This window comes from Chiloscyllium plagiosum, unplaced genomic scaffold (assembly GCF_037043375.1).
Source record: "Chiloscyllium plagiosum isolate Xiang-an unplaced genomic scaffold, Cpla_swu_hap1 HiC_scaffold_11, whole genome shotgun sequence".
Lineage (NCBI taxonomy): Eukaryota > Metazoa > Chordata > Chondrichthyes > Orectolobiformes > Hemiscylliidae > Chiloscyllium > Chiloscyllium plagiosum.
The window spans coordinates 85,598,301-85,614,945 of NW_028270149.1; the positions used below are offsets into that span (position 1 = coordinate 85,598,301).

At 42.0% G+C, this 16,645-nt stretch overlaps 1 protein-coding gene across 1 annotated transcript in view; it reads left to right on the top strand.

Moving 5' to 3' along the window:
- Window positions 1–16,645, top strand: part of LOC122557534 (sodium- and chloride-dependent neutral and basic amino acid transporter B(0+)-like) — a 61,780-nt gene that overhangs the window by 43,795 nt on the left and 1,340 nt on the right. The window contains exons 11-13 of the mRNA XM_087992267.1: window positions 6,490–6,589; window positions 8,566–8,675; window positions 9,443–9,613. Of these exons, the coding sequence (XP_087848393.1) occupies window positions 6,490–6,589; window positions 8,566–8,675; window positions 9,443–9,613 (381 nt within the window). The remainder of the gene's footprint in view (window positions 1–6,489; window positions 6,590–8,565; window positions 8,676–9,442; window positions 9,614–16,645) is intronic.

A 16,645-nucleotide genomic window follows, 5' to 3' on the forward strand; every position in this document is an offset into this window, starting at 1 on the left:
CCATTACTCCTGTTTATCTCTTGCCTTATCTGGCCTTGTCTGTGACAAAATGCTTTTTTCTGGCCTCACAAGGCTGTTTGACCACATTCTGCTGTGGCCCATTGTTAGGTATATCCTTTCTTCACCATTATCTACTCCCTCCATCTGTGCTTTCCCCAACCATACTGATCCTTATGACCTTTTAACTGGGGTTTGTTCCTGTGTTTCTGCAAAAGTGGGAAACAGATACTTATAACTACTGCTTGTGCAAGCATATCTGGCTTAACCTACATCCTCACAGCACCTTATCTATTTGTCTGTAACATCTACCATTGTTTTGCAGTCACGTTTCATTCTTGCATACAATTTTAGCTAATACAAAAACAATTATGTATTTCCTCCACATAGTTTCCATTCTTGTTGACTCTGCTCTTAGTTGAAACAATTATACACTGGTGTGAGTTCATTTACCTTGTATAAGTGATTATAATTGCAGAAGTAACACTACTTTACCTATATCCCACAATTTCCCCTTTTTCTTTAACTACCATTTGTTACCTTCTGCATTTTTCTTTTAAGCATCACCCCCAAAATTCGCAAGCATCATTCCAGAGATTTCATCCATCTTGGTCTAACTCAACCCCTCATTATTTAGTCGATAAAGTTCCTCTGCCTGATTCCCTTTAAAGGGCATCTGTTTCATTAAGGCTGTCTCAATCAGTCTTTGGGTGAGCCCTCTTATACAGGGTATGACACAACAGCCAATGGCCAGCAATATCCCTACTATTACTCTCAGGGAAGTAAGGATGGAAACCACCACCCCCTTCAATTTTCCAAAGCATGATTCAAGCCATCCTGTGAGAGGTGTGTCTACTCCTGACTTCTCAGCCAGTTCCTCTGCTAAGGTAGTCAATCCCCTTAAGGCCCAAGTAATTGAACCATCAGGCGCAGTGTTATTAGGAATCAAGGTACAACAGCTTCTTCCTAACATCACACACCCTTTTGCTGCTAAAATTATATCAAGAGCCATTCTGTTTTCCCATGCCATCCTACTTGTCGCATCAAGCTGTTCTGATATTTCTTTAACCGCATCTCTTGTATAATTTATAAATCGCTGTTGATTATAGAAAATATAATTTATCCAATCTACATTTTTATTAATTGTTACCCACCAAAAGAGAGCTGACTCAAAGCCTGCTGCAATCTGGTTGCGAACCTTGAACTCATCAGGTACCCCCCTACGGACTCCTATAGAGTCTAGATAAATCCTGTCATTGAAAGAAGTGTCTAACAGTAATCTCTTACCCCTTCCCTTTTTCCCTACTATCTTCTCCTTCTCAAATGCCAGGGTAAATGGAATTGCCAATTGTACAATATCCCTCTCCAATCCGGAGGGAGGGTGGGTCTCAATAGTTTGCCTCCACAGTACTACCACAGATCCGCTCTGGGAACCTTTAGTGCCAAGTAGTTCCCTCCCTTGTCCGTTTCGGTGATATTCTTAATCTCTGTACACAATTTCAGCTCCCCCAAATCTCTCGACCGATTTGTACCTCGTCTACACACACACGACGTGTGATTTCCAACTGCGGCTGAAAACGTAGGGGGGGCTTTTGAATCTTTCTTCCCCAAGAAAGGGAACATCAGAGAAAGGGAGGTACAATTCCTATCATTCCATGCAGTCTCATCCTGATACAGGGCTATCATACATTTCATACCCTTCCTGTCTCGCTTCCACCCGAGCAGAAAGGGAACCACCTGGGCCATTGGCCTACCGGAGGCACATGCATAGCAATTGCTCTTGTTCAGACTTTTTACAGTATACTTTACCCATTCAACCCAGGCATTTACATCCCCGTTCCCAGTTTCTATTTCGATAGTCTGTTTTAAGTCCTTTACCTCTATAATTTTTGCTACTTTAGGGTCATCGGGAGGGGTGAAATATTATACCTTATTATCCAGTAGTTCTACCCATTTTCCCTGTCCTACACTAATTCAAAAACACAGACCGAGAAATCCTTCCCGTTTGCTTTCATTTCTATCCCAAATGTTTTGTCTAATTGTCTCTCATAGGTGCCCCGCCCCAGAATTGCTTCGTGCCATATGGTTTTCTTTATCGTTAGGTATATTGGGTTACACTTTTTATTGGGACAATCGCGAACTGGTCGGAAGGGGGCCCGGTGTACTGTGACAAGACCATTATACCAAGTACCATCCCCATAGGACTTAAGATTTATCTCTGAGCTGAGGTACTGTCTCTGGTTATCTACATCCCCACAATTTACTAAGCTGCATGCATCAGCATCTATTACTTGTGGATTCTCAGACTCAGTAACCGTTAATAATACATATGAAAATGATATTTGACAAAATCCCAATACTAAGAGGGCTAGCATCATAACTCTAAGCACTCCCAGTATTCTAAAAATCATGCTGAAGCACAAAAAGACTTAATATACAATCTTACAGAAATAATCCCGCGCTCGCCACTGTATAATCAGTTACTCAAAGTCTCTTTAGCCTGAGTTTCAGCGGTTCTTGCGTTGATTCGGCTGTCCAGACTTCTTCCTTAATTGGAGATTTCACTAGCCCTTTGATCCGAGTGTAGTGAGTCCAGCCTTTCTCCACCGTCCTTATTGCCGTTTCTGTCAAAAGAGCCTGATACAGCCCTTCCCAGTCCGGTTGCAATTTAGTCCCTGTCCATGATTTTACTAAGACGCAATCTCCCGGTCGAATCGGATGAACAGCGAATTCAAGGGGTGGAGTCTGTGCCAATAAAGCCTGTTTCCTGAGGAAAGACAAAGAGGAGGACAAGCCCAGTATATACTTCTTTAAGAACAAATCTTTAGTTTCTGGGATTGGCAGTGGCCAGAGATAGGAACTTCCCGAGGACCTGGGACAGTAGGTATTAGGGAATAAACCACCACTTCCTGTGGATTCAGAGCTGCTTCTTTCATTACCTCATCAGCCAGTAATGTAGCTTTCCATTCTTTAATTAACGATGAATTAATGCAGTCATGTTTTAAATTAACCAGGAATCAATATAACCAGGTCACTGAGACTGCGTGAAGGGATCCTGCCAATTAATATTGATTCAGGCTAGCACAATTGATTTATTGTAAATAATAATTATTAATTATATATTATATAAATATAAAAATCATTATCTGTAATTCAGGGTGGAAACGCAACAAATGACCAAAACATTTTTAAAACTGTAATTGCGCAGTTCTATTTGTTTACCAGTCACTTGTGCTTTCTCATTTTGTTTCTGTAATTGTTTTGTTTGAGCACATTCATTTTTAAGAACCTCAACAGATTTCATAGCACCATTTGCAGTTAGTTCAGTCCCAATTTGGTGGCAGTATTTTATCATGAGCGCAAAACTGATTCTTCGTGCCTCTCATCACAAAACTATCGCCATAATCCAATTAACTCTTCCGTTCCCCCTGCCTTGGGCTTAAATTTTAAGGATGACCTTGCTGCCCCTGTATCGACTAGGAAAACTACGTCCTCTTTATAAAGTCCCACCTTTAAATTTATCAAGGGTTCCTGGTGGGTCCCCGGGGGCAGGAACTCCTGACACCTCATTTTTTCATCAAGGTTTATAAACAGTACTGCCTTTACTTCCTTTTTCAAATCTGGACACTCTCTCTTAAAGTGACCTGTCCTTTCACAGTAATAACATCCCGCCTGTGGGGATTTCCACTTCGATCCTTGTTCCTATCCACCAGACCCCTTAACATCTCCTCCCTGACCATTCCGGTTTCTTTCTCCTTTTAGTTTTGTCCTTTTTTTTATTATCTCATCAACTGTGGGCTAGCATTATTTTTGCCTATTGTTTCCACTTCTCACGCCAGATCAATTGCTGACCCGATTTAACCAACTGAACAGCCTTAGGGCCACCTAATGGCCGTTCTTCATCACCCAATGTTTTATTTAGACCTTGAGAATTTTTTTAAAGAAATATTGCAATATTTCTTGCTCCCCATAACTTCAAACACCAATTCATCAATTTATGCTTGACTAACTTTAAAGCCTTTTCCTAACTTGTAAATATATTTATATATTTACATTCATTTATTCAGTATTCAATATTTAAAATGTAAAATGCATACAGTTCCCAACTTTGAAATTCACTATAATTACCCAATTTAAATCCAAAATTAGTTTTCTTAAGTAGCCCTGACCAATCATTGCTCAATTACAATGCTATAGGTTGTGAAATAATCGGAGCTGCCTTAAAAGAATTTGTCTATTCAAGTTAAAAAAAAACTTCTAATGCATGAACACTGGCCGAATCCAAGGTCACAGATATTAAACATAGGATTTTGTTTTTACTACAATCTAATGTTGAACTGAAACTTCAACTGTCCTCCATAAATCGCTTTTATGTAAGGATAAAAGAGATTAGTTAAAAGAAACTAATAGTAAGGCAGTCATGACCTGTAAAAAGAACAGGAGTTATCATTTTTTTTCATAATCACTATAGAATCCTTAACCTTAAAAGAAATCATGTTAAATTTCCATAATAAAAATCAGATTCAAAATAGTCCTGGAACTCAAGCTCCAGAGAATAAAGCGCAAACATTCAATCACCAACAAACAAATGTGCATTCAAACCAAATCACAAAGGGTTAAACTTTCTACCAGCTGTACAGCTCTTTTCATTCTCTCTCTCACACACCATATCTCACAGACACTTTCTGAGCTTCCCGCAACAACACCTCTGGGTACTCCTCGCTTCAGCCCTCTATCTTTTGAATATTTTTCTGGATGTCTGGCCATGATTTAGTTACAAAGTGTACCCTCAGTAGCCCTTCAGCCACTAGCCCTTCCAACTTGAAGCATAATCTGATCCCTCCTGACTGTAAGGCTGTTTTTCATTGACATATAAATTCAAATATTTACAAACTCAGTCTTCGTCCGACCTGTACTTTGGCCAGAAGACAGCGGGACGAAGAATGGATTCCTTAGTCCATACAAAGGAACAATATTTAATCATCTTTTTCCTTTGTACAAGTATTATTTTTCCAATTCCACAACATCCTGCCCAAAGGACTTTCTGGAGGTATGTTGTAAGGGAGCCCGCCTCCATTTCCATTGCCTTTTTCTTCTTTTGTTTTCCCAGAGGCTTTTTCCTTACCCACGGCACAACCCGTATTGAGTTCCTTCGTTAGTCCCTTATTAACTACTAAAACTCAATCCCGGCCACCAAGGCAGTACTTAAAAGTCAATTTTCTTACCCTGGTTTGTGCACAGAGTTGCCTGGCCCCTTTTTGCCGTATTTCCTATCAATCTCCTTTCACTGTCTGATTCAGATGTCTCTCTTGTGGGATCCAGTCGCCCAAGGGAGCGGACCAGACCGGGACACGAGACCGCTCCTCAATGAGGAACGGGACGCGTCTTCCCAGTGTCCAGGGCCAGCTACTCCCCCCCAGCGATGGAAGAACATCCCGGACAAGCTCCCAATTGTGAGAAACAAAGCTCACTCACTTCAATAATTTCAGTCTCAGACAAGATCTGAATCAGTAGTGTCATTTATTTTACCCTTGCAAGAGGGTGTGATGTCCACTGTCTACAAGGCAGGGACACACACACACATAGCATTCAACTAATACACGATATTTATATAATTTGGTTCCTTTTTTTATCCCATTGCTCCTCCCTGTTTACATCTTCCACTTCTCAAAGACCGACACCCATTACTCCTGATTATCTCTTGCCTTATCCGGCCTTGTCTGTGACAAAATGCTTTTTTCTGGCCTCACAAGGCTGTTTGACCACATTCTGCTGTGGCCCATTGTTAGGTATATCCTTTCTTCACCATTATCTACTCCCTCCATCTGTGCTTTCCCCAACCATACTGATCCTTATGACCTTTTAACTGGGGTTTGTTCCTGTGTTTCTGCAAAAGTGGGAAACAGATACTTATAACTACTGCTTGTGCAAGCATATCTGGCTTAACCTACATCCTCACAGCACCTTATCTATTTGTCTGTAACATCTACCATTGTTTTGCAGTCACGTTTCACTCTTGCATACAATTTTAGCTAATACAAAAACAATTATGTATTTCCTCCACATAGTTTGCATTCTTGTTGACTCAGCTCTTAGTTGAAACAATTACACACTGATGTGAGTTCATTTACCTTGTATAAGTGATTATAATTGCAGAAGTAACACTACTTTACCTATATCCCACAACAGGAAACAGGATATTGAGATACACATAATAAATCCAATGGGATATTTCAACTTTGTGAATTTACATGTGGCATAATAAATGGAAATTTGGTCTATTTATTTCAAAAAGGATGTTAAAATATTGTAGGGGAACAGAAATCAGCAAAACTGACTCCACACTGTAAAGGAATGAGTAGACCAATTAGTGTTGGATGTTCTGTCGTTGAGATAAGGAAAACGCTTCATGACCCCATATTCTCTTGTTTTGAATGTCAGAGTTTTCTAAAATTCCGATGTAACAGTTTCTGACTTTCCATTTAATTTTAGGCTGGGATTTACTGGCTAAATTTGATGGATCATTTCTGTTCAGGATGGCTTCTCATTTCAATAAGTCTTGTAGAACTGCTCAGTCTCAGCTGGATCTACGGTAAGTGGAACAGGAACAAGACTGAAATAAAATAAAATAATTAAATTTGTGGATCTTCCTGTGCCTTCAAAACTGCATGATAATGCTTTGGGTGAAATGATATTTCTCATCCTTCTTCTCTGAAACTGATGGGAATTCAAATTACCTTCACCCATTTATATTCTCATTTTGGAGCTTGGGTTTAAAAGAGGCAGTACAACAATCATGTGCGACACAATTCTGATCCACGGATGGACCCGAGTGTTCAGTCCCCAATTCCAAATTTTACTGCAAGACCTTGGAGCCTCTCAGTCCCTATCTGTGACTTCTGCATGGGTTTTAATCTCCTTCACGTCTATAGCCATTTATGGAGAACTTCCTTTGCCTCAGAAATTATCTTCATCCATTCCTCAGTGAAATGTAGAATAGGTGGAAGTTCCATAGCTATGAAACACTGGAAATACTCTTCTGTATCATTTGTGTGGACGGATAGAGTTATGTGCAGTTACTCATCGGGTTTTGACGTGAACAGAATTTGGTGGAGAATGGTTCAGTCAAAACGGATGTTGCTGATTGCCAGTTAATTTGCAGATTTGTCCAGGCCCCTTCTACTGATCTCATGTGTAAATGTTATTATGGTCACATTTCAGACAATCTTTCACAGAATGTTCGGGCATACCCTTTTAATCGTGGCCACCAATATATTTCCTTCAACCTTTCCAAGGTGTTTTACAGCTCTTAGTGTCCATATACATTATGATACAAATAAATCATCAAATTCTTTTCTTTCTCTGGTATGACACATTTCCTTTCCTGCCCAGACATCCACCACACAGCTGACTGCAACAGCTTTATGCATTTTCTTAAAGTACCTTTCTCTCATACTCTCTTCTGGCAAACTCCAGAGAGTGTCCCCATGTGTTCTCGTTCCTGTACCAATCCTACCGTTATACTTACACTATTTCGGCTGTTTCCCAGCCACATTGGTGAAGTCCCATCCAATCAGAGTGCCCTTGAGTCATCACTTGCTGTTAGCGCTAACTTCTTTAATGTGTCCACTGTTCTTTTTCTGTCTTTCTCACAATCAAATTTCCACCTTCTCCTTCCCGCACTCACTTACTCCATTGGGGCTTTGGAAAAATCAGACAGTACGATGTCCAGCACCAGAGTAACATAAAGCAACTTCTTATCAACGTCCAGCCAGGGACGCCAAATTCTGTTGCCCATCTCTGACAGACAACTGTCTCTACATAGTTCAAGATACAGCAGAAACACTTAGAACTCGAGAAAACTCAATCAATTTATTGAGTACTTAAATGAATCTCACACACGTTTAAGTACTAGAGATATCTCTATCACTGTCTTTCACTACCCTGTGTTCTGTGATTAACCCCAAAGATTATTTCCCAGGAGTGTTGGCAGCTAGCTAGTTTGGAACTCTTCTCGGTGTCTTCACCATGCCTCTTGACATAGGGTATCTCCTGCAAAGTTAACCTTTGAAGTTCTGCTGACAAAAGCATTTTCTCAGGTTTCTCGAAACACAGGATTCTGTGCCAATTGTATGCCTCATTTGGAATTATCTGTGCACGTGACCAATCTCAACTCTCTTGTCCTTGTTTGGCAGAGACAGCAGTTACTGATGTCCTGCAACCTTAGCTCTTAGCAGACCTGAATGACTCATCATAATTCCGATCACATAACAGCCCATTGTAAAGCCTCTCATCAGTTCCAGTCACCTTCAGCCTTATTCAACAGCTATTTGCCGTTTGACTCAGTCAGTCAGCATTTTCTTCCACTACAGTTGTGGAAAAACAGAACTAATTCTCCATCAGTCTGTTTACAGTTCCCCTGACAGATAATCACCTTGGTGATTGGGAACAGTTTATTCACCCTGTTTGCAATCCTGAATGATCTCTTCCCTGGTTAAACCTGCTCATTAGAGACAGACAGTGCGGGATGGACGATATGATTGTGTTCTGCTTTCTTGTTGTTCACAGGGGCAAACAGATTCATTAAGGACATTGAGATGATGATTGGGCAAAGGACTTGGCTCTTCTGGCTGTGGTGGAGAGTCTGTTGGCTTTTGATCTCTCCGTGTTTGCTGGCAGTAAGGAAATGTTACACATTTTAATGATCTAAAGTGACAATGATCAAACTCCAGATAGGCGGGTTACATTCTCGTTGAAGTACTGTGAGCAGATGTGGGTACCACACACCTTAGGAAGGATACATCGGTCTTGGAAGGGTTACAACATACTGTAGGTTCACAAGAGCAATATCTGGATTGCAGGGGTAAAGTTATAAAGAGAGATTATACCAATTAAGCCTGTTTTCTCTAAAATCTAGAAGGTTGAGCGTTGATCTGATCAGTTTTCAAGATATTAACAAAACACATGACGGGTAAAGATAAATTATTCCTCCTGGTTTGGGAATCTAGAATTCGGGGTATAGTATAAAGTTAGGGCAGACCATTCAGGAGTGGTGTGCGAAAACACTTCTATACACGAAGTATGGTCTATGTTTGGAATATTTTATTGCTGGAACAGCACAGCAGGTCAGGCAGCATCCAGGGAACAGGAGATTCGACGTTTCGGGCACAGGCCCTTCTTCTGCAGACCTCACTTTCTCCTATGTTTGGAATACTCTCTCACAGCAGCAGTGGATACTGAATCAGTTGTTAATTTTAAACCTGAGAAGGATAATTTTATATTTAGCAAAGATATTGAGGGATATTCTGCCAAAACCAGGCACATGGAGTAAGGCCGAAGGTAAGTCATGATGTCATTGAATCAATGGGGCTCAATGGCCGATAACTGCTGCTATTAGTTGTTCAGCCTTTTTGAGAAATTGTTTTGTGCTTTCACTTCATTTCAGGTCATCTTGCTCTGGTCCTTAGTAACATATGCTTCCCCAAGATATGGGCCAGTTGAATACCCTGTCTGGGCAATAGCACTGGGCTGGTCTATGACCACCTTCTGTATGATGTGGATTCCCATTGTGGCCATTGTGAGAGTTGTTCAAGCTGAGGGCTCCACCTTATGGCAGGTAACTCCTTGATACCTTTCAACAATTGAAGAGCAGAATTTCTGAGATGTCATCCAAATCGCTCGGTTTGACAACAATTAAATGTTTTCATACAGCAATGCAAATATCATCAAACATCCAAAAGAATTTTGCAGTCATATTTCACAGCACAATTTCACATGATTCCATAAAGGCATGCAAATCATATAAATAAATGTTTGCTTTTAATGAAGATCAAAATGGAAGTGGGCAGGTAAAGCAATTTGGAGCACAGTTCCAGAGTACAAAGCTTTGACAGTCACAGGACAAAAAATTAGAGATTGTAAAGAGACCAAAATTAGAGGAGTGTAGATAGAACATAGAACATAGAACAATAAAGAGCTGAACAGGCTCTTCAGCTCTTGATGTTGTGCCAAACTGTGAACTAATCTAAGCCCATCACCCTACACTATCCCATCATCATCCATGTGCTTGTCCAAGGATTGTTTAAATCTCTCTAATGTGGCTGAGATAACTACATTGGCAGGCAGGGCATTCCACACCCTGATTATTCTCTGAGTAAAGAACCAGCCTCTGGCACCTGTCTTAAATCTATCACCTCTCAGTTTGTAGCTATGCCCCCTCATACAAGCTGAAGTCATCATCCTAGGAAAAAGACATTCACTCTATACCCTATCTAATCCTCTGATCATCTTGTATGTCTCCGGCAAATCTCCTCTTAGCCTTCTTCTTTCCAATGAGAACAGGTCCAAATCTCTCAGCCTTTCCTCATAAGACCTTCCTTCCAGACCAGGCATCATCCTGGTAAATCTCCTCTGCATCTTTTCCAATACTTCCACATTCTTTCTGTAATGGGGGCGACTAGAATTGTACGCAATATTCCAAGTGCGACCACACTAGCGTTTTGTATAGTTGCAGCATGACATTACAGCTCCGGAATTCTCCCTTTACCAATAAAACCTAACATACTGTATGCCTTCTTAACAGCACCATCAACCTGCTTGGCAACTTTCAGAGATCTATGTACATGGACACCAAGATCCCTTTATACATAAATACTACCCAGAATCTTTACATTGACCAAGTATTCTGCCTTCCTGTTATTCTTCCCAAAGTGCATCACCTCACAGTTAGCTGCATTGAACTCCATTTGCCACCTCTCAGCCCAATTCTGCAGGTTATCCAAGTCACCCTGCAACCTGTAACATTCTTCCATGCTGTCTACTATTCCACCGACTTTAGTGTCATCTGCAAACTTACTAACCCACCCACCTATGCCTATATCTAAGTCATTTATCAAAATGACAAAAAGCAGTGATCCCAAAATAGATCCTTGTGGCACACCACCAGTTATGCGACTCCAGGCTGAATATTTTCCATCAATCACTACTGTGTGCCTTCTTACAGAAAGCCAGTTTCTAATCCAAACTTCTCAATCCCATGCCTCTGCATTTTCTCCAACAGCCTACCATGTGGAACCTTTTACTGAAGTCCATGTAAACCACGTCAATTGCCCTACCCTCATTCACTTGCTTGGTCACCTTCTCAAAAAACTCAATGAGATTTGTGAGACATGACCTACCCTTGACGAAACCGTGTTGACTATCTCCAATCAAATTGTTGCTTGCTAGATGATTATAAATCCTATCTCTTATAATCCATTCCAAAACCTTTCCTACAACAGATGTATGGCTCACTGGTCTATAATTATCATCTCTCCTACGTTTCTTGAACAAGGACACAACATTTGCAATCGTCCAGTCCTCTGGTTCTAAACAATGATGACTCAATGATCAAAGCCAAAGGCTCCAACACCTCCTCCCTAGCTTCCCAGAGAATCCTCGGATAAATCCCATCCAGCCCAGGGGACTTGTCTACTTTAACTCCTTCTAGAATTGATAACACCTCTTCCTTACTGACCCCAATCCTTTCTAGTCTAATATCTCATACCTCATTCTTCTCCTCTATATTATTTTCCTCTTCCTGAGTGAAAACCAATGAGAATTTTTTTTTAGCACCTCTCCGATCTCCACAGGGTCCACACACAATTTCCCACTTTTGTTTTTGACTGGCCCTGTTCCTATCCTAGTCATCCTTTTATTCCTCACGTACCTGTAGGAAGCTTTCAGGTTCTCCTTTATTCTACCTGCTGAAGACTGCTCATGTCCTCTCTTTGCTCTTCTTAACTCTCCCTTTAAATCCTTCCAAACTGATCTGTAACTCTCCATCGCCTCATCTGAACCACCTTGTCTCATCGTCACATAAGCCTCCTTCTTCCGCTTAACAAGAGATGCAATTTCCGGAGTAAACCATGGTTCCCTTACCCTATCATGTCCTCCCTGTCTGACAGGGACATACCTATCAAGGACTCCAATATCTGTTCCTTAAACCAGCTCCACATTTCGATTGTCCCCATCCTCTGCATTTTGCTACCCCATTCTATGCATCCTAAGTCTTGCCTAATCGTATTATAATTGCCCTTGTCCCAATGATAAGTCTTGCTCTGTGGCATGTACCGATCCCTTTCCATCGCTAAATTAAATGTAACTGAATTATAGTCACTCTCTCCAAAGTGCTCACCTCCCACTAAATCAAACACCTGGCCTGGTTCAGTATCAGGCTCCAAATCCAGTGTGGCCTCCCCTCTTGTCAGCCCTTCGACATACTGTGTCAGGAAACCCTCCTGACACACATTGGACAAAAACTGATCCATCCAACGTACTAGAGTTATAGCATTTCCAGTCAATGTTGGAGATGTTAAATTCCCTCAAAATGACCACCCTGTTCCTTTCACTCCTGCCTAGAATCGTTTTTCCGATCCTCTCCTCCACATCCCTGGAACTTTGCAGAGGCGTATAATAAACTCCCAGCAGTGTGACCTCTCCTCTCCTGTTTCTAACCTCAGCCCATACTACCTCAGTAGACGAGTCCTCATCAAAAGTTCTTTCAGCGACTGTTATACTGTCATTGACTAGCAAGGCCACACCTCCCTTCTTTTACCGCCTTCCCTGTTCTTCATGAAAGATCTAAACCCTGGAACCTGCAACATCCATTCCTGACCCTACTCTATCCCATGTCTCCAAAATGGCCACAACATCAAAGTCCCAGGTACCTATCCATGCTGCAAGCTCAGCTACCTTATTTCGGATACTTCTGGCGTTGAAGTAGACACACTTCAAATCAGCTTGCTGTCTGTCAGCATATTCCTGTGACCATGAAATCCTGACCATGTCCTCCCTACTCTCATCCTCCTGTGCACTGGAACTACACTTCAGGTTCCCATCCCCCTGCTGAGCTAGCACCAGCAAATTTCCCACCCAGGATATTAGTACCCCTCTGGCTCAAGTGCAGACCGTCCTGTTTGTAGAGGTCTCACCTTCCCCAGAATGAGCCCCAATTATCCAGGGACCTGAAACCCTCCCTCCTGCACCCTCCCTGCAGCCACATGTTCAGCTGATATCTCTCCCTATTCCTTGCCTCACCATCGCGTGGCACAGGTAACAAACCAGAGATATCCAGGTGAGAGAAATGGAGGAAGTTTCATAGGGAGTGAAAGATGAGGGCATGGAGAGATTTGAAAACAACAATTGCAAATTTAAAGACCAGATGATGTTAACCATGTGACCATGTTGGTCAGTGAGCACTGCGGTGTTTGGTGAAGGAACTTGCCATGAGTACAAATATAACCAGCAGAATGTTAGATGGTGTCAGCTTTCCTTGGGGCACATGGTGGGAGACCAGCCAGGAGTATGGGAGCTTCACCAGCTGGGGGCTTGTCAATAGTGTGTTATTCCTGACATTGTAACCCGCACTGTTCCCCACCTCCACTTTCTCTCTTTTTACCTTTTCCCTCTTGAGTATAGTTATCATCCTAAGTGCCAATGGCGTGTGTGCAAAACATGTTAAAATTAGCAGCAATAAGCTTTTCATTGGTGAAACCTAACATCAGCTGATGATGCTGCATCTACAGGCAGCCAATTAGAGAGTCTCTTGGTCAAACAGGGAGGGTCTGTATCAAAGCCAGAACCTTCCTGTCCAACTCCTTCACACCCAGTCACTGAAAACCAGGGAGAAGAGAGCAAACAGGTAATTGGTGTATTTGTCAAAATTAAATTTCACTGGTTAATATTTCATGTTGCATTGGTTTCAAATTCTTCATGTAAACATCATCGTTATTTGTTGATCCCATCTTGCCAAGAGCGTTAAATGTACTCACATGCCTCATGTTTAGCAGAGATTACAGGGCACTATCTTTTTTGTGTGGAAGAAATGAAGTTGTGTCTTGTGTTGATTTTTTCCTGAATGTTGGTGTTAGTGTCCAGTGTTGTACTCACTGCTCAGTGGGACACGGCTGCAGTTGCAGGCTCAGCTGGGCAGGGCCCCTCTTGTATTCTTTGGAAAGGACATTGTCTCAGGTTGTTCTCAGTCAGGATGATTGAAATGTTGTAGGCGAATTCAAATTCCTGTAAGTACTCTGCCAGCCAACACCCAGAGATGAACCTAGATTTGCACAGTTCTGACACGGCCCTTTTCGGTTGCTGAATTTTTTACTTTGACTTTTCACCAACCCTTCCCCCGCCGGACGCAGGCCCTTCCTTCATTTCCACCTCCACTTCCCTAACCCCTCTATTCCACACTATTTCATCCTCCTCACCCACTCACAGTTACCAGTGACAAGTCTGGATGCATTTGCCTGCTTCATTCCCTTACCCAGAAACCTTCGGACTGGGCCTTTAAAGAATCACAGAATGTGTCAAACCTTAGGAGGTACTTGTCAGCAAAGAAACTTTTCAACCATCCCGTCTTCATTCCACACTTGTCTCCTACTATCCCAAAGATGTAAAAGGGACCTGGGGGCAACATTTTCATGCAGAGAATAGTGTGTGTATAGAATAAGCTGCTGGAGGGAGCGATGGAGGCCGGTACAATTGCAGCATTTAAAAGGTATCTGGATGGGTATGTGAATAGGAAGGGTTTAGAGGGGTATGGGCCGGGTGTTGGCAAGTGGGACTAGATTAGATTAGGATATCTAATCAGCATGGACAAGTTGGACTGAAGGGTCTGTTTCCATGCTGTACATCTCTATGACTCTATATTGACTTGTAAAATGGCATTTGCCTTGAACAAATTTCTGTTGGAAATCCTTGGAGGGCTATTAAACTGTGGGGTTATCACACTTAGGTTCTTATAGAGGGCTGGTGACTACCCTCCTCATCTTGAGCCAGTCTTGCAGCTTGGTTTGTCTCATGTGTCCTGGTCTTTTTTTTTAATGATTTGCCTTTTTTGTCGTGGACATAGACCTGACCACTTCCTCTGAAATGAATGACAGTCAAGACAGTCCTCAGGTGTGACTTTGTTAGCCAGGCATGAGCTAGTGTCCAAATCATATCCTTGACATTAAACTCTTTTCAAATGCTTGCTGCACTTTAATCTGCCTTTACAAGCATTAAATATCTTGGAAGTATCGTCTAAAAATAGTGGGATTTTTGGAAAACTGTTCTTTGGAAAACCAGAAATTCTGCAGGTACTGGATCACGAGGTTACCAGACTAGAGGGAGTCTGACTAGGGGGGTACAACAAGGCAAGCCACTGACCTTCTACACAACTGGACAAGTTTATTAATGCACACAACCCTGACACGGGATGTGCAGGTATCTCATCCTCCACTAACATGTCCACCTCGGTAGCACTTTATTAAAAACGGTTTCTCATGGAAGAGTCTTCAGGGCACGCAAATGTGTTACAAGGAGGAACCTACCATGGGCCAGTGGGGTATTTTGACCCAACACAAACATACCCCTGTGTGTATCACTACATCTCAACTCCTAATTAGGAAATGGAAATTTCACATCCCATCAATTGGTCAGCCTTGAGGCCACATTTCCTGCTTGTGGGGACTCTAGGCACACAGCTACATCCTGGTGAGTCTATCACTAACACAGATATGGATGGAGGCTTTCACACTGGGTAAACTGAGGTGGGGCAGATTTGGGTGACATGGGGGTGAAATAGGAGACATAGTGATGTTGCAGTTATGTGATTGGAAGATTAATCCAGGGCCAATCAAATCTGGCAGCAAGGTTCTGAACTGTCTGGTTTCCAGGGAGAGGGATACAATTGGTATCTAGGAATATGGAGTTCATGGTGGTATCCGAAAGAGAATGTTTTCAGTCATCCCAGCAGTAATTTGGAGCAAGTGTGTGCTCATGCAGTACAGTTTGTCAGTGAAGCAGTCTGTCTGTTTTGAATGGGTTGAGGTGGAGATGGTGGGGTCTATCTGGTTGCATTATGGAAACTGACAATGGGCAACCTCTCGTGTTGATTATCCCACTGCTCCCTGGCTGGCCTCTATCTATTATCCCCTGTCAACGGGAGTTCATCTAAAACTCTACTGCAAGTATTCACACTGGCACAAAGTTGTGTTCATGAATAACTCCTGAGCTCACTGACCTCTGCTGGCTCCCAGTCTGGCAATGCTTCAATTACATATTCATATTCTGGTTTCAGATCTCTCCATGGCCTTATTCCTCACCCTGTGTGTGACCTCCTCTTGTCACACAACACTCCAACGTCACTATGCTTCTCCAATTCTGTATCTGGTTCATACCTGATTATAATCTCTTCACTATTCATTGCTGTTTCTGAGCTCTGAGCTCTGCAATTACCCCCATGAACATCTTTACCTCTCCCCCTCCCTCTTCTTTCCAAAGTGCCTTAAAAACTTCAAAGATTTTGGTCATCCATTCTCATGTTTCCTTTTATTTCTTACTATCAACAATATATGTTCACGCTCTTGCTAACCATCTAGAACCATCTTACTGTTTTAAAGATGTGAATGCATTTTTTTTCATTAGCAACATGGCTTTCCTGATAAGAGACATTAATTGCATCCCAGAGCAGGCAAAGATTAAAAATGCTGTACGAATGTTGGTGTTGCTGCAGTGTTTGACATTTTGTTGTCTATCCCAGTTTGTTCTTCATTCGGTTCTGGTGAAACCTCTTCCTGAACCCCTGTAATATGCCTTGTGAATGTGCTCTCACAGTGTCCTCAGC